Below are 19107 nucleotides of genomic sequence, written 5' to 3'. Positions count from 1 at the left end.
AAAGAGAGAAAATTAAAAGAAGTAATTACAATTGATCGACAATTATTTCGAACAATGATTTATTGTTCATAACTGAAACTTGTGGCAAAATTGCTAGATGTTTTTGTACAGCAACAGCTTATCAGTTTGTAATTTCGCGATGCGTATCATCGGCGCACAATATATTAGAATATTAAACATATTCGATTGACGAGAATTTTTTATATTCCCTATTTTTATTACGTTCCTTTGTATCATTATTTTCCCATGTTATTGTTTCCTTATCGCGAATATAAATGTTGCACGCAACGGTATAGTAAAAGGTATCGAGAGAAATGCAATTTGCGATCTTCTTTATAATAAACTTCTTTTTTTATTTGTTTATACTAAACAACAGTGTACTTTTGAGAAAATCGGATTCGAGAATATCCTTAAATGTAAAAATAAAAAAAAAAAAAGAGTACACGCAACAATCGAGTATCTTCTCTGAATTTTTAAACATTGAATTGGAAAAAAAGAACACGAATTGAATACTTCATATTATAATAGTAAAAAATAGCAAAGGAATTACATGTATTATAATTCTCGTCCCGAGAAAGGATAGAATTCCTATCCTCCCTGGTTCTTTCGGATCTGCGTGTGATATGAATGTACATATATAACAAAAGATTAATTAGTTTAAAAATGAAGATTTGTATGTACAACTTCCGGCTTACGCATATATACTCAGCCTCTGGATTGCCGGAACTTTGAGCATTACTCACGATAGAGGCGTCTTTATCCGCCTGTACCATCTGTAGAACCGATGTTTTAAAATAATACAATCGTATATCACAAACGGCCTCGAATCAACGCGCTAAGTACTCTCTAGGATTTCCCAAAAATTAAAACTAAAACATCTTACTCTCTACATATTCTGATGAAACAAAGATAAAAAAATCGTTCATCTATCTATTTCTTTTCCTTTCGTTCTCTCTTCCTCTCTTTCGCTTTCTCTCTCTTTCTCTCTCGCTCGCTCGCTCGCTTACTCTCACTCTTTCTCTCTCTTTACAATCTAACTGCGCGAGAATCGCACGTATTGCTTGTCGTAAGTTTATTGCGAGCCGTTTTATCCATATAAATCAATCAAACGTAAAAAAAACGTATATATTCTGTACATAAACCTCCGCACATTCCGGCAGGATATGTGATTGGGAAAAATTTAATGCCATCCCGCTTTCGTCATTTGATCAAATTACTAAATAGTGCAATTATTCTATAGATATATCATGTATATATGCTATAGTTTCTCGAATTTTTGGTGTCATAGACAATATATATTATTTTATAGGACATAATAGCGATAAATTATTATCATCCACACGTTGAAGTTGCGTCTATCGCTATAAAGCATCACACGCTAGATAAAAGTAAACGAAGTTAGAGCACTTTCGGAAATTAAGTTGTCGCGAGAAATTATCGGGAATCCTTGAGGAAATGTTTTAAGCCATTAGCATTCTGGATCTAATTAATAACAAATTTTTCAATGTTGACTTTAAAGACGTACGATCGGGGAGTACTATTATATTACGAGGATATGAAAGGACTTCGCAAAAAACCACGGGTTTTTGGCCCTCTATGAAATTGGCTGAAATTTTGATATGTCATAGTTTTTGACTTATTGATCAAAAGTTTCCTTAGGCACAAAACTTAAAAATGATTAATCTTTTTGCTACAACCGTTTGAAATGTTGTATTTTAACATTATTTTTGTAATGTTCCAAATCAATTTTTTATAATAAATCGAGAGATTTTAGATAATAATATGCGATTTACCTACACATTTGAGAAATGTTTATGTGTATATGTGTATATGTGTTTGCTCGTGCATCGTGTGTATTTGTGTGTGAGGGAGGGGATTAAATAGTATTTAGCCCTAAAAGCATATGTTTTAAAATGTTGGGGTAATAACAAGTAATACATACTAATTTTCACTGATTTACTCAGTCTCTTTCACACATACACATACACACGCACGCACGCACGCACGCACGCACGCACGCGCGCGCGCACACACAATGTATTTAAAAACAAATTGCTGATTCAGATTTTTGTGACTCCTTTCACTCATTTCTCGTATGAGATGTTTGATTTATGTAAGTCCCCTATTTATATCTAGCGTGCCATAGTGTACGTACGTAGGCGTGTGTGTGTGTGTGTGTGTGCGCGCGCGCGCGCGCATGTATGCGAGAGAGAGAAAGACCGAGTAAATAAATGAAAATTGGTATATATTACTTGTTGTTACCCCAACATTTTAAAATATGTTTTTAGAGCTAAATAGTAGCATACTATGTAGTCCCCTACCATTTTGTTTGTCACTATGTTGTCCTTATTAATCATTGAATGCCAAGAAAGATAGAACGATACTTGTGTAAATGGAAAGCACTCATTATAAAAAATCGATATAAAACATTACAAAAATAATGATAAAATACAACATTTCAAACGGCTGTAGCAAAAAAAATTAGTCATTTTTAAACTTTGTGTCTAAGGAAACTTTTGATTTAAAATTTACTTTTGAATAAGCCAAGAACTATAACATACCAAAGTTTCAGACAATTTCACAGAGGGCCAAAAACCTGTGGTTTTGTGCGGGGTCTTTTGACAAAAAATTCTTTTTGTTATTTTCTCGCAGTTTTCCGAGCGTACAGCAGAACTTCTAATGTCGAAACTAATTAACATTTTGATCCACATTTTTAATTGCTACTTTGTATATAACTAATTCTTAAAGATTTTTCAAATATATAAATTGATTAATTGAAAATAACTATGTTATTTTTCATTTAAATAAATTGCAGTAATACGTGAAACATTTGTATAATTAAAGCTATAGGAAATTAGATAACGTTGTATATTTAATTCCATGTTGGTCGAATTTTTATAACGATATGTAATAATAGAATCGTTTGGAATTATCAAGATTCTACTGTACATCGTATTATTAAATGCTCCGATCGTTCAGACAATCGAAACGGATTCTTTGGATTTCGCATTCGATGCACACTTTTCTTATTTTTTAGTTTTCCTTTCCAACTTTTCCCTATCTAAAAGACATATCGGATCTTTTCAAATCCGACTCGCGCAAACTATGTTGTGCAAGAAGAATCAAATGTAGCTTTTAAATATTATGTCTTTCTAGGAAGTACATATTTTCTACGCACACGCACTCACACGCACGCAAATACATTGGTAACGGAAACACACGTCTATTTGATTATAATTGGCTATTTTACTTATAATCTTGTAATCAGCGTTACAACAAAATGACGAAATGATTGAATCATTAACGGAAATGAAAGAGCAGCGACGAACGCGACTCGAGAATTAAAAATATCTCTATTCAGTCAAATGCAGGCGAGGATGCTCATTTTAAATGCTACTCGCATAATCACGCGTATAATCATTCCTTGATATATTCAATTTTAAAATCAATTTTTCAGATTTAAAAATCTGAAAAATTCATTCGGACTTTTGATAGCTACGCGCATTCTGCATGTTCGGCATCTTTTTTTTTTAATTTATGCTGAATGCTAAATAAGTCAAAGATCTATCGAAAAAATTTCGTATCTTAATCAGAAATCCTCGTAAATGATAATTTCTTTAATTGTCAATAAGTTTAAGCCTGAACTTCGATTTGTTCGTGTTTCGGCTTTTACACATTTAATTTTTTTTTTTTTTTCAATCTTTCGGAACTATATACGAGGAATTCGTATTAAGGGACATGCTCGAACTCTATCTCATACTCATGTATGCTTGCTAATTGCATAAAGAGACGGGGCAGGATTTAAACGACAATCGTCAAACATTATACTTGGTAATTAGATTAACGAGCGGTTTAAACGAGCGGTCAAGTTTACCGGTTTAGCGGTTAAGTCGAAATATCGATCAGCGTGAAATTCGAGAAGCGTATAATCGTCTAGAAAAAGTGCTCACTTCTCGATCGAATTATCTTTGACTTCGCGTCGTGTTTAAACTAGAGCAAGTTTAGGAATGGACTTTTCGCTATGTGGAATAGAATGGAATATAATAGATAATCTATTTCAAAAACTCGGAACGTATCCCTCGGATGGAATAAAGTAAGTGTAAGAGCTTAACGTTACAGCGAGTGACTCGTTTGCTTTCTTTGGTCGTTGATCTGCACGCTGCACGCGACTTCGCCGTTTTGTACGCGTTAAAGATACTTCGAAACCGCGAAACGATTTTAACGGACATCACCACGATCGCTATATTCATTACGATTATTACTAAGGAGAAGATTCAACTTCCCTTTCGCGTCATTCACGTCGCCTCAGGCGCGCGCGAAAACTTAAATGCCAAGAAGTAAAAGGTACTGACGGTTTCGAGCTCCACGCGTGAATTTCTATCACTTCACCATACCGAGTCGCTGCGGTCGTAGCGCCTCTGCCCCGGAAATTCTACTTTATTCTTTTTTTCTTCTCCGCGGTATCCTCGGAGTGAAGGGGGGCGGACCGTCTTCGGGGCGAGCTACTTGTTGCGGATGTGTAAAAGCTAATAAAAAAACGATTCGTTTTATCGGCTACGCTTAAAAGGTAATAACGGTATGCCCGCTCTCGCCGTGAGAGAGAGGGTAGATATACTTTTAGGCACTGAATCGCACAGTTTTCCGCACCTAGGTATTCCCCTGGAGTGACACCGATGAACTAGTGCGAAGGAGAGGCGGGATTACACACAAGATTCAGGTTCGCGAGTCCGCATTATCTCCATCGTCCCGGCCGGCATCATACTATCTGCTGCTTGAGCTTCACCAGGTTCGTCGCGCCGTAAAGCTTCATGTCCAGCGGCGCGCTCGGCTCGTTCTTCTTCGTCTGCGTGTGCCAGGCGAGTACTTTGGTGCAATTGTCCGCCAGCAGCTGGGCGTCCCGCGGTTCGAACGGCGTCAGACTCTTCAGGAAGCCGTCCTCCTCGTATCCCGCACGAAACGGCATGGTGGCGTTCGGCCGCTGATGCAGGAACTTGACGCTCACGGCAAACCCGGCCATGTCCACAGGAAACTTCCGACCGGCTACCCAACCGTCGTAGAACCCGGCAAACTTGCCGTTCTTCAGGATCGGCGAGCTCAGCCCGAACTTGGTGCACAGCCCCACCGGGAACATCGACACCGTTTTCGTCTTACGAATCTGAAAGACATGCGTTAAGATGAATCATTTGGAAGGAGACTTCAGGTCTTTTGGCGAAGTTAAAATACTCCTTCGTAACTGGTCGTACTTCGTCGAAAAGTTCAATATCGTAAGTATTGTCGTCGTCGGCGAAGTAGAACACGCCCCTCGTGGCGTTCGCCCTGATCCACTGCAAGCCGCGATTCCTATTCGATACCCCTCGTGGCTTCGCGCCCTTCTTGAGCTTGTACTTCTCCGGCATCGGAGCTGCGCGAAAATAATACAAACCGCTACATCGTACAAATCTTGCGATAGATTCGTGGTATTTTCTAGATATTCACTTACCGATTAAATGATCGAACTTTATGCCTGTCCTTTCCAATAACTTGGTAACTTGCTTGGTAGCGACGGCAGCATCCTCGATGACGAGCCAATGTATATTTTTGACTAACATCAAGGTATGGGCCATCCTCGTGAGTTCGGGGATCTGTTCGGGTCTTCGATATGTAGGTGTGATGATGTACAGGGGTTCCTCGGACGATTCCTCGGAGGGGGGCGTTGGCGAACGGGACGGCGGCGGCGTTACCGCCTTGTGTATCGCCGTCGCCGGGGGTTGCGATTGCGACGGGGACTTGAAATTATTTCTGGAGGCCGCCGAGACGTTTTTGCTTAACTGATTGATAAGTTCCTGCACGAGCATCGAGCTTATTTCCGGACTCAGGCCGTTCGTGATTTGTACTCGGTATACGGCGTATCGAATCTGCAAAAAAGAAACTCGTCTGGCCAAGTATTGCAAAAAGAGAGATCAACGATAACAATCGATGATAACAAATAGACAAAGCGCGAGTATTTTTAACGAAATATTTACTGTTTTCTGCATCGTAATTATTAATCGTCATTTTTTTACCATTTCCTCGGTGAGCCTTGGGGTTTTGCTGTCACCCTCCTCACCAATCGGCAAATCCCCGGCGTCTTCCGCGGCGGTATCGGCATTGAAAGCCGTTATTGCTTGATCGAAAGTAACGCCGGTGGACAGATGATACTGATAAAAGACTACGCAGATCCCTATCAAGGCGATCACTCCCATTTTCATGGACGGCTTCATTATACCGATGCCTAAAAAAATAATATCGAGGAATAATAGGTTAAAATAATTAAATAAATAATATATTACCATAATATTAAAAAAGCATACTAAAATAATAAAATGATATCAATAAATGATTATCAATTACGACGTGAGTGTTTAACGGAGTGATGCTACGATAAAAAATAAAGAGAGAAAGAATGAGAAAACGGATGATTCGATTAAATTTTTGAAAACGCGCATCAAGTTAACGTTTTTAATCTCGTTCTGATTTAATAATGGAGAATGAGTCTGGAAGATGAATCGGGCTATAGATTAAAAATTTACTATCTAACTATATTTAATTCAACTTATCCCAGGTAAACTTTCTCGCTTGGACGGGAGCGGTTACTCTCGCGTCCCATTCCCGTATCTCCTCCGAACCCGTGAGTTTCCAATTTTAATCCGATTCACGGTTCAATCCCATTTTGGGGAGGGCAGGGCGGGGCGCCCTCCCCCATTCATCGGGCATTAGCGCGTATAAATATCATGTATCATGCGAATTTCATAAAGCGCATAAAATGTAAATTTAATAACGAGCGAAACGAAAGTACGAAGATTAATCGTGGAAAGCTCCTGTGAATTAAAACCCGACGTCGCATTGAAACGCGTTTTCCCGCGTTTCTTTCTGTCCGTATTAAAGCTCGACGCGCAGGATGATCCCGTTTCCGTGTGATCTCGAGCGGAAAACGTCGAGCTGCCATAATAACCCGCCGGGTGTAGAAGGTCGAAACAAAGATGTGCTCACTCACCCGAATGCTACATGTGTCGGCTATTCCGTCGTTTCCTCTGTCTCTCCTGAACCGCGGGCTGCTTCTTGCCCTGTCATAAAAGTAATTAACTGTCGTGATGCTCGTAATACGTCGCCGCGAGGATTTTACATTTACAGGAACATGGTACAGCCATTCTAATTTACTTCTTCATGCAAACTGGCGGAATGAGAATCCTCGGGGCGTGCGAATGAACCATTCGAACACCGTCGATAATTACGACTAATTGTGACTGTCCACGCGGACTTAATTAGTATAATACCCTAACGTGATTCGGCTCGCAACATGCGCAATCTGGCCCGATTCTCGACACGATCAAAGGGTCGATTCTCCAGAGATTTAATTATTTTCGTGGGTCATGTGGCATTTCCCGAAAGCTCGGATACGCTCGGCAGAAACAAGAGTGGAAAGAGAGACAGAGGAGGAGGAGGAGGAGGAGAAGGAGGAGAAGAGGGAGAAGGAGGAGGAGGAGGTGGTGGAGGTGGAGAACGCAGGCGTACCGACCGGACCGATAACACCGCTCACCGGAAGAACATCCGTCAGGATCCCGCGGACTTTGGCGATAAAACGAACGACGTTTAAAGCGAAAGGGCCGTCGCTAACGAGGGACGATAACATTCGAAATTTATCTAACGAACGAGACATGAGATACGCGCGGACGATTTGCGCGTCTCCCGCGGGATATGGCGGTGTCCGGGAAAACGGGAATCCCGTCGGGCAGCGTCGTAATTTCTTTTGCCTGTCTTTTTAATAAAACTGGGCTCTCGCGAAAGACTCGTATCTCGCGAGCAGAAGAGAGGGAGAGGGAGAGGGGGGAAGAAAAAGAGGAGCAGCATCAATTGCTCGCGCTATTTCTCCTCCTCGATATCAGGCGGTCCGCGTTGGTGTCTATCATTAATAACCGTCGTCTTCTTCCACCCGACTCGACATATCGCCCTCTCATGATTTTATAGTCTCTTTAACGCGCGAAGACAATGGATGTTCAACAGTATTCACGACGTACGATAGCGTGTCGTCGTGGCAGACTAGAGGCACTCACTTTTTATCTCTGCTATTCCTCCAAGGGATTCTTTCCGTTAACGCTGCTGTTGAATAAACTTCTATCTCTTTCTCTCTCTCTCTCTCTCTCTCTCTCTCTCTCTCTCTCTCTCTCTCTATCGCTCCTTTCTATGCTCGTCACTTCGTAAAATGAAGAATACTGTAAGTAAGCGCGCCCTTTGACCGCGGATAATGACGTTCTTTCGGACGTCACACGACACGTAGCCCCGAAACGCTCTCTTCTCTAATTTACTTTCAACGTGTCGCTATCGCAACGATCTTATATAAGCAGCCTAATGTGCGGAACGTCCGCTCTAAATTACGTGACACCGAGAATTTAACACCGTCTCTTCTATATCGCACGCATCACAGGCACGCTCTTTTTCGTTTTGCTTCGACGACGTCAGCAGTAGAAAAAAATAAAGCCGACGACGATAAGATCTATTGCCTTTATCTCACGCGTCGCATAGCTCAAGGCAAAGCGATATTTTGCAGTAAAAGGAAGGTATACAGAGAATAGATCGGATTTTATCTGATTAAAATCGATTTGCAACGTCACTCATCATCTATGATCAAGTAGTATCCAATTTGATTTTGCACAGGAAACTGTTTTACTGGCAAATTACTGGCAAAATAAAAATTTAGCCAGATTTTTAAAAAATAGCCAGCTACATATCTAAAAATAATTTTATTGGGACTTCAAAATTATATACAACGTTCAAATTGGTTGCTAGATTAAAAATTTTTTACAGTATTATTATCACGCTTAAGCGTCCTACATAATAATTTTGGTCGTCCAACAAATCAAATTTTCAGTATCCGGTCAAATTTTTAAATTTGCCAGCAAAACTGTTCTCTCCGTGTGATTCTATTCTAAAGTTAACAAAGTACAATTGGATGTCCATGGAGAAAAAATAATCTCAATGATTGATATATTAATAGAAAAAACGAATGATATTCTTGATAAAAGAATATAGCGCGACGTTGTCTCTTCTTTATTATATTAATAATATGTTTAAAAATCTATTTAAAGCATTCTCTTTTCATTCTCTTTTCTCTTTTTTTCTTGTCGAAGCAGACTTATCATTTTTCTGATTTTCTTAAAATATGGACTGACGAACATAAAACTTTTCCATCATCGTGATGGTACACGAAAAGAATACTTTTGCAAATCTAAAAATTTGGCTAGATACAGATCTGAAAATGATTTTGTTGAGCCATCAAAATTATTATATACAATGTTCAAATTGACTGTTAGAAGATCAAACATTTTTATAGTATTATCATCATATTTAAGTTCTACAAAATAATTTTGTAGAAAAAAGTAATTCTTTCCGCAAAAGTATTCTTTCCGTGTATATCTTCGTCGAAATGAAAGATTACGCGAGAAAATGACTGCCTCTCGCAACTGGCAAAATCCGAATTGATAAATCGGACGTTGGTTAAATATTCGACGAGCGGCCAGATGGAAAGAGCAAATCGTTAAATTGAACGTTGGCAAATTTCGGTTTAACTAAATGGCGGAAGAAGCGGTGATCTGACGGTGCCATCGATCGTCGTAATTAAGCACCGTGGTAAATGCGCCTAATTTAGCGTAACGCGGCTTCCTTGATAAATCAGGAAATCAATAAGGTTTCTTAAACGTGCGTATTTCAAAGATGCAATCTCCGATCGATGCGAATTACGAGCGCGGATACAAATGAAGTTCGCAATGTCGCTAAAATACAGATGATGTAAATTTTTTAATTTTAAAATCGCATCGATGGAAGTTTAGTCAACCGCTTGAGATTGTTCGGGATTGACACGATTCGTTTATCTGCTCAAATATGCATCAAGTTTTTATCTGAGAAGGCCTTCTATTATAAGGCGCAAACAAGAGCTTAAGGTGACAAACGCAGTACTGTAAAAGATGGAAGTCTATCGATTGCGCTACCCACGCAGTTGTAGAAGAAGTGTCGTCGTCCATTTATACCACTCCTTTAATATTTCTTGCATTAAATCTATCTGTATTATTCGCATATCTTTTTTTTCCAACGAGAAAAACAGCGCTTATAGAAATACAGTTTGGGAATTCATTGATTTTAGCAGAGATAATTTATCGTTCGAAATTGGTCCGTAATCAGGAAATGATAATTCGGTTTACGAGGAAAATAGTTGAATATACATCATGGGTGATTGGAAATAAAAAAAAAAAAAAAAAATAATATGTTTTATTCAGACGATAACGATCTGTCTCTTTTTCAAACATTCCACATATGCGCGACGATCGTCACGCGGGAAATTCCCCGATCGATCGATCGATCGCTCGTCCGGGATCGTTTTTCGATTGGTCGTCGGTCCCGATTAATTATTACAACGGCTGCCTTGTTCGGCAGAAATTTCGCGATGTTACGCGAGCTTTCGGAATCGGGTGTGGGATCGGATGTGATAGACGCCACCGCGCCGTGGGGATTCGCATAAATTACTAATTAGAATGCGAGAAACGAGTGCGGGCCACAGCCCGGGTATTCTTCCATGTCCCGCTTGCATGAGAATTTCGTGGCTGATCGGCTCGCATTAACTAACCATGTCGCGAGATAATCTAGACAGGATCGTTGATCTCTCTCTCTCTCTCTCTCTCTCTAATCTAAATCAGTTTGCAAATCGGTGCGGCATCGATCAACGGAGCAATTTACCGTCTGATTTAATCAGAGACGCGTTTGCATTATCGAACGTACCCCCCCCCCTCAACGTGTGTGTAAAAACGAATGCGGTATATAAAAGGCATATAAAATTTATAGGGCAAAGAACTTACATTACATTACGGTATCGGTTCAGTGATACGTTTCGCACAAAGTTCTGTCACGTCATTAAGATTGCAGGAGTCGAGGCCGCTCTCGCGTGTTATTAATGAGTCTAATCCCTCCTTCGAATCCGAGTCGCGATTATTACGCGTCGTTCTTTACACCGTTCAAGGTGCAGACGCGGAATGAGATTGTTCACGTCTCCCAGTAGAAACGCCGCGATATCGCCAGACCGCACTAACTTTTATATCGCACACCTCCCACGACACTTTCCGCCAACGCGACTCTCCAACTCCGTTTAATTGAATCTCCTCACTTTATCCAAGTCGAGAGAACGACGAACTGACGAAATTTTAACGGGTTCGACGAGAATTAACCTGAACATGCATTATCGAATCGATGTTTTCGCGGCCTCATTTGCATTAGAAACTAATTTTATCTATCTTCTTTTCTAAGTTTTTACGTTTCTTAAAACGTATACTTACAAATGCGTATACTTAAAACACATGCATACGCTTATCGCGGTATCTGCAATTTTATTTGCGGTTTTACCAAGCCTCGCGATATCCTGCCGCGAATTTCGTCGAGCGGTGCCGAACCGATGGCGCAACTTCGCGGTATTTTTTTTTTTTTTTTTTTTTACGATGTGTAAATGCCGAGTGAGAATACATTCTGAATGTGCAAATCGGCTTCCCACGGCTAAACGTTCGTTTGACACTGAAATCTCGCGTGCGTTTCGCAACCTTAGAACTAATAACATTCTTTATCGAGCATTCTTTGATGTTCACGGAATGTATTTAGAAATTGTGCTTAAAATATCTATCGTGGTTTGAAAGGATGTTTTGTCCGCGTGATTTTTCCAAAAGAAAATTAGTAGGGGAATACCAATTTCAATTTTAACGATAAAGCTAACAACGCGCGCTCGCCAGCAAACATTTTTTGATGTTCACGGATTGTATTTAGAAGTCAAAGTTGTATATCTGTCATGATTTGAAAGGATGTTTTGTCCACGCGATTTTTCCAAGAGAAAATTATAGTAGTGGTGGAATACCAATTCCAATTTCAACGATAAAGCTAATAACACACGCGCTCGCTAGCAAGTATTTTTTGATGTTTTCACGTCGATCGTATTTAGAAATCGTAAGATATCTGTCATGATTTGAAAAGGATGTTTTGTCCACGCGATTGTTCCAAGAGAAAATTAATAGTGGAATCAATCCCGGTCTCTCGGCAAACGTTCCAGCGCGCGAATGCGCCACGCGCTTTATTTATTCAATCGTTTATTATACCAACCGGCTCGACTCGGCGGAAACTGGAGCACGATAAATGCGCCGATTAACCGCAGCTTCCTTAACCAGAATCACTTATCGCCCGTAGGCTTCTGCGTAGAGTCGGACGAATTAACGCTCTCATCTCGTCGTGGCGCGAATCAATTTTTCACCGCGGCCCGAACCCGCTCCGGTCGCTCGCGGCCGAAAGAAGGGCGCCCCGTTTCTGGAGCCGGTCTCTTCGGGGCATTAATCAGGCCACTCCGTCTCGCTCGCACTTGACCCAGTTGTCCCACGGGAGATTTCGCGGAATCGGACGGAACGGGCATCTCGATCGGCAACGCGCGTCTTAGCGGTGCCGTCCCATCGGAGTCACGCGACGGAACTGGCAACGATAACAAACAACAACAATCACGATGACGACAAGAAACCGAAGACTGCGAAGCAACGACGCAATCACGACTGACTCGACGCTGAAACGTTTCCTCCGGTTTCCTCCTACTCGCGTGGCCGTTTCTGTAACGTGCCCCACCACGCAGATCGGAGGGCCGATCGTCGTAAGAGAGACAGAGAGGGGGGGGGGAGAGAGAGAGAGAGAGAGAGAGAGAAAAAAAAAGGAGATGTGTCCCACGTGTGCGTGCTGCGCACGGTCCACGGGTCAGATCACGTGGCAGAATCTATTAGCAGATTGCGGTAATTTGGTGCTCAATGGCAGCGCAGTAGCGCGTTTTCAGGCCGGCGAACGTTTAACCCGCTGACGTGCCGACTTCGATTTTCACCTCATTCGTGAGAGACGTAATCGGTATAAGTGAACGCCGTTTTTAATTAAAGATTGAGCGTGCGTGTGAGAGAGAGAGAGAGAGAGAGAGAGAGAGAGAGAGAGAGAGAGAGAGAGACGAGAATATATTGTTGAGCACAAAATATACGATTTTTCCAGTACACGATATTTATATTGTCGTGCTGGGAGCTCGTAAAAATATAGACAACGTACGTTATTCCCTGTCCATTTTGTTCGCGACTTGTACGAATGCAGGATATTTCGCGCGGTGTTTTATATAGAATCCAGATCGAAGCCGGACAACTTCGGAGAACTTTGCGAATAATACATGCGACCCGCTCGCGGTATCGGCATTTCCGATCTTTCCGATATGTCCGATTAGGCCCTCAAAAAATATAACCGCTTACGTAGGACACTTAATATTGGAAGTATGTCAAACAACGGTTGACGTATAGATTATTTTATTCAGAAATTTTATTCTGGGAATATGTTTCTATTGATGTCTCTATAAAAAGTCGGATACCAGGTACAGCTATCAGTACTTCTCGGACATCCCGATAAAAATAGAACTTAAAAGTATTTCCTCCAGCTGTCTGTCTTTTTAGCAGCGCTCAGACAGCTCTGCCAAACATATATATATCGCTTAAGTTCCCGTCACCGGCAAATAAAGCAAATAGGAACCCAGCTCCTGAGTCTTCATTTTATAAAGCGAGTTTTACTTCCCCCGACGTAAAGCTCGCCCGACATTCTCTTTGCATGAAAGGTATGAAATATTACGTGCGAGAAATACCGTGGCGTACGTCGCGTAAATTCCTGTGCATCGAATCGCGAAGCTCGTGCGAATTGTGCGTGCCGCATTTCTCACGTTGCGCGACGCGTGTTAAAAACGCGCTGTCAGCGATCTCGTTTAGCCGCGCGGAATATCGCGGCGCGATATAACTCGGGACAGAGGCAATTCAGTGGCCAATTTTGGTCACACGGAATGCGATTAGATGCAACGCGGTTAATCCGCCAGAATTCGGTGACGGGGGTGGGGGAGGGAGGGAGAGGAGTAAGTCGCGCGCTGGAAAAATTCATGAAAACCTCGAATTATTAATCCTCCAATTAGTGTCGTAAATGCGCGACGTGCCACGACAAATATATTCACTCGCGTTTTGCATTTACGGCGTTATCGGATAACGTTGTAACTTGCATTTGCCGTGCCTCGTAAGCTTACGCTAGCGACGAAAACGATACGATACCGTGCATGGCGGCACGTGCTCGCGATTACCGACAAGAATTGACAAGAGAAAGAGAGGGAGGGGGGAGGGAAGGAGCGACGCACACAATGTATATCTGGTTGTATAATGATCAATAATAGGAAAAATAAAGTAATGCTCGACGGCGAAGGACGAGAAGTCCCGTGTTCCTGATGAGGTGCCGAGTTATCGTTCGGCAATCGAATTCTTACCGATATGACCCGAATAAGTAATTAGCTGATACGTATAGAATCAACTTTTCCACTCGCGATCGATCGATTAAACATTAGCAACCTCGTCGCAAAGGGTGGCCCAACTTGACGGCTTAATTTCATTAAAATTTCCAGTATTACCGCGCTCGAACTCGAGTGGCTGGCAAGTACTTGATGTTACTATATCAAACGTTGTGCCGTTGTGACGCGCACATCACGGTGGTGATTTACGTAACAACGTTAACAAACGAGGATGCAACCACCCGGATCGGGATATCCTCATTCACCACGTATTCGAAAGATTAAAATGAAATATAAACGTCTTAGATAATCGTCCGTAAGAAAGTTTTGGTGCCAGTTGGCGAAGCACCGTCGACACGTTTCCGGGGCACATAGCTACATATATACCCGGGGGCTATAGAGCAGGGGGTTCTGGTCCGCGAATAAAAATCACGCGAGTACAACGCGACATTTCAATACCACCTAGATACCGGTTCTTTTATTTTTTTTTTTTCCTTCCACAGATAATCCCCCGCTATGTAAACAACGATCGCACCGCAGACGACGGGGGGAGGGACATGACGCCGGGAAGTTTGATCGATTCGCATTCAAGTCGGGCGAATTTCATGGCGAACGACGGATATTTGCGCAAGCTACCCCTCGACTCCGCATTTGCTTTCCGAGCACGTTGCCGGTCCAGACGAGATTCTCTGGGAGACAGAGGAGGGAGAGGGTGCAATCTCGGGAGATCGCGTAATTTGTAACGTAACTTTTGATATCGGAGGATGAGGAGGGGTAGAAGTAGGCAACTAATAAGAAGTTTTTTTCCGCCGACACCGGCATGTGTGCAGCCTTGTTGTCTCTTATAGCGCCCTTTTGATTTGGAGGGCACATGGCCACCCCCGTTGTCTGGTCGATACCAACACTCGGCAGACACCATGTGATTCTCTCCTTCTCTTTCCCTCTCTCCCTTTCGGTTTTGATACCTTCCCTTTACCTCCCTTCGATACCTCTTAGCCTATAGCCGTCCATGGGCGTCGACAGAATTTTTCGCGCGAGCGGCAAAATAAGAGTAGCAATATCTTTATTGCGCGCAACAAATAAGTAAAATACATTAGCCAGCAGTCAATGAAACGAAGAGAGAACGCGAACACGAGACGAAGCAGAAACGTGGCGTTATAGCCCTTTAGATTGGTGCAAAAAGTTTATTTGTCAAGTTTCAAAAATTTCAACGAACTCGAGATAAAATTACTTTCAATATACTTTTTCGTCCAAAGAGAAGTTTTTTAATTTTTTTTTTTTTTTCCAAAAATCTCGATTTTTAACTGTATTTCAAAGCTTAATGGAAAAACTTTCTGCGCTATAATCTAGTATAAACACGAAATCGTACGTAATCATCGTGTGTAAACATACTGGTAACTCTCGGGCGATTAAATCACGGGTCGTACAAAGTAAAAGCGATTAAGTGTGGCGACATAATAATTAAATAAAATTAGAGAAACAATGTGGAGTCGGGACGGCGAAAGAGAACGGCGGTAATGAAAGGAGCGGATGGTGGCGCGGTTAGGATAGCTGAATGGAAGGAACTTCGGTATGCTTGAACAGGCGAAACTTGCTTTAAACACGTTTATGCGCGTTATCGATTGAAAGAACGGCTGCCTACCGGTCTACCTAACAAAATAGCGCCTTTTAATGAAACTTTTCTCCATCCGTCGCCTTCGAACCGGCCAGAGTAGGTTGTAGGTGCATCCTCTTGGATTCCGCTCACGGCGTCCATGTGTCTCCCTTTCCCTCCCAACCCTCCCAGCTCTCTTTCTCTCTCTTTCGCTGCCGTTCTCCATCCATTTCCGCCCGTCTCTCCTCCCGCCGGTCATATTGATCGTGACTTATAATACCAACGTATGATGTATAATGTTGTAAATCGGGTATCTCGCCTGCCATCTCTCGACAGAGACCTTCCGTGACCGATCTCGCGGGAAGGGACGCGATGTGAAGATTACGTGGGATTATCAATAAGAAACAGTTGGCGTGTTGCCCGGAAATGTGTGCTCGGATAAGCCACATCTACGATCGATATGCGAAGGTCGTGGTCGATTGCGTCCGTTTATCTGCGTGAGCACGTTTGATCGATCGAGTCTTTTCCTCGCGTTGTTATCTCTTGTATAAAAAAAAAAAAATAAAGAAAACCGTGAGAAGTATTAATAAAAACGTATCGAATCGCGTTGAACGATGTTTATCGAGATAGAAAGATTTCTACGGAATCAAAGTCTGGATTGATAACAGATCGGATTGATAACGATAGAATGCATGATATTTACTTTGTGTGTACACGACAGGACAGAAAACGCGTCTATCACGCCATCGTATTTTTTTTTTTTTTTTTGTAATTTACTTTCTTCGATCCGATCCAATCACTCTCGTCAATATCCCTCTGCGAAATGTCAGATTATCTTTTTGTGTAATTCTTGTAATTTCCTCGGGGAATACCCCTTTCCTAGATCCCGCGACGACCTACTCTACCGCTCGTCGCAAACGAGAAACGATCAATCTCTACTCTTTGCTAATTGCGACTATAGAAAGAGATCTCACTCTCGACTTGAGGGGAACTCTCTCGCCTAACTCTCCCCTATCTGTCTCCCGTAAATCCTTACTCTCGAGTGAACCAAATCGCCACGTTCGACAGCGATTTATCCCCCCTGAGTCTCGTCCTCCTTAAAACACCCTGGCCAATGTCCTTACCGGCTCCCCTCCCAGGACTTCCCGATAAGTTAAGCTGGCTAAATACATTTCCACTTCCTTTATTGACCTTCCGATATCAACTATCCCCGGTAGCAACCCCGCTCTCAGTAATCGACATCGCATAAAGATAGCGCTACGGTCGCGGTCGAAGACCATTCACCACCGCAAACGGTGGATTTGGATAGATATTAAGGATACCCCTAACGCGCGTTGATACCAAATACGATCGCCAAACACTTCAGCCACCCCCGTCGGTCCTCGTGCCGGGCTCTACTCTCCCGAATTCAAGCGACACGAATATTTAACTGGCCCGCTCTTGTGGCCCGAAGTGTGGTTGAGGTTAAGCCACTGGATCATTAATCCAGATTAATCCCGGCAATCTGTCGGAATTAATCAACCGTGGATCGCAAGACGTCAGCGCTCTTCTATCTTCCCTTGGATCCTCCTAAGATCCTCTTCGCGCGACAGGATACCAGGAGTTCCATTTAAATTGAATATCGAGATAAGTGCGAACGAAATTCGATCTGCGACATTGTACGGTCGAATCCAATTCTCTACTTTAAACAATTGAGAGTAAAACAATTTTCGCGAAACGAGATAAAACAAACCGAAAGCGACACGAACGTTCCGTTTCTGCGAAACGCAGCGCGCGAATCCGCACCGCGCCGGACGGTCTCCCCGCGCGCGTTAATCGCAAGCAGATGTTCCTTTAATTTCGTTCGTAGACCAGATGGCATGCACCCTCTCCCTGTCGTCGCGACGCGCGCAAAAGAAAATCGCGACGATATCCATGAGCGAGATTCGCGTTTTCCGGCGAGCACGACGGAGTTCTGCCTCGGGGATGATCGTCCTCGCTGCGGCGACGGTGACGGAGGTCCGGTTGAGGTCCTCCTCGCGGGATTTTTCACGACGATGATTCACAGCGACGATGATTACAATACTCACCATAGTAACGAGGTCCGCTCGTCGTCCGCCTTTCGCCGTTCAATCAGCTGCCGATCGGCAACCACGACAGCCACCACACTGCGGAGGGAAGCGCGCTGCCAGGGGACACCACTGCTTCCGCTGCTGCTGCTGCTGCTGCTACTGCTGCTGCTGCTGCTGCTGCTGTTGCTGGTGCGTCCGGAAAAAGTAGGAGGGGGCAAATTCACCGCCGTCCCATGCTGCGGCACGCGAAATTCGCGCATGTACCCTGGGTGGTAAAGGCGCCGCGCAGCCAGGCAGATATATACGATCGGGCGCACACATAAACACACGTATGCACACATACGCCCGCGCCCGACATTTCGGCCGGCCCGTTCGCCGCGGCTGGCTGATCGAAAGAGCTGCTCCTGACCCTTCGTCCGCTCACGGACCGCTCTACCTTAGCCCTTTAGTCCTAAGTTTAGTATACGCGGAGGTGTTCCATTAGAGGCGAAGCTCCGCCGAGGCTAAATCCTCCCCGCGTTATCCCTCCAAATCCCGAAACAATGCCATTAGAGAACTGTGTTTTATTCTTTACGAAATTTCCTTAATCAAAGTAGATAAACAGTTTTTTATTTCTTACAAAGTTCCTTGAAAGAAGGAAGATATTGGAAAATTTTAATTTTTGCCTGATCATATCGGGTTGTGAATGCTAAAAATGTTGGAGAGAAAAAATGTTGAAGCGTTCAAGATTCTCTCATTCGCCATTAATCATTTTGCGAAAGAGATAACGATGATATGAAATGGATAAATATAATCCCTTGTATATTTCTAGTGTTGGTTTTCCAATCGGCACATGACTCACCCCAAATACAATTGAACGTATTTTATATGTAAATCAATACATTAGTGTTGCATCGCCGGTTTGGCAACTATCGTTAGCCTACTTTAAACGATCTCTGCATATATATATATATATATATATATATATAATGTGTGTGTGGTATGTAATATATAATATATATAATTCGCTTTAGATTTCGGAATAAAATTCTATACGTTGGTATCGCATCACTGATTGTCATTGATGACTACTGTCAGTCTACACGGAATGGATT

General features: G+C 42.6%; 1 protein-coding gene across 5 annotated transcripts; it reads right to left on the bottom strand.

Moving 5' to 3' along the window:
• Positions 1-42: 42 nt before the first annotated feature.
• On the bottom strand, positions 43-18202 carry GlcAT-P (Glucuronyltransferase P). 5 transcript variants are annotated; one of them, XR_016138340.1, is made up of 7 exons: positions 18032-18197; positions 7013-7082; positions 6042-6250; positions 5480-5894; positions 5235-5401; positions 4648-5155; positions 43-4526 (listed from the first exon to the last, which is right to left on the bottom strand). XR_016138340.1 is itself a non-coding variant. In XM_089072752.1 (6 exons), exons 3-6 carry the CDS (start codon positions 6237-6239, stop codon positions 4757-4759), a joined length of 1179 nt encoding a protein of 392 aa, XP_088928878.1. In that variant the 5' UTR covers positions 6240-6250; positions 7013-7082; positions 18032-18197; the 3' UTR covers positions 43-4756. The 5 variants fall into 5 exon arrangements, 4 of the variants coding, with proteins under 4 accessions (XP_088928878.1, XP_011638621.1, XP_088928879.1 ...); XM_089072752.1 differs by having other exon boundaries at positions 43-5155; XM_011640319.3 differs by having other exon boundaries at positions 43-5155; positions 5244-5401; positions 18032-18191.
• Between the last annotated feature and the right edge of the window lie 905 nt (positions 18203-19107).

The sequence above is a fragment of the Pogonomyrmex barbatus genome, unplaced genomic scaffold, assembly GCF_055798465.1.
Source record: "Pogonomyrmex barbatus isolate J1 unplaced genomic scaffold, ASM5579846v1 scaffold14, whole genome shotgun sequence".
NCBI classification, from domain to species: Eukaryota; Metazoa; Arthropoda; class Insecta; order Hymenoptera; family Formicidae; genus Pogonomyrmex; species Pogonomyrmex barbatus.
Note: the sequence above shows the minus strand (reverse complement) of the source record. Positions and strands in the feature narration are given on the sequence as shown.

Excerpts from the sequence above, each read along its gene's own strand:
- GlcAT-P (XM_089072754.1), bottom strand. The coding sequence starts at position 6,239 with ATGAAGCCGTCCATGAAAATGGGAGTGATCGCCTTGATAGGGATCTGC. Across the intron at positions 5,402-5,479 it reads AAAGTTCGATCATTTAATCG|CTCCGATGCCGGAGAAGTAC; the intron begins GTAAGTGAATAT and ends ATTTTCGCGCAG. Across the intron at positions 5,156-5,234 it reads TTTTCGACGAAGTACGACCA|ATTCGTAAGACGAAAACGGT; the intron begins GTTACGAAGGAG and ends CATGTCTTTCAG.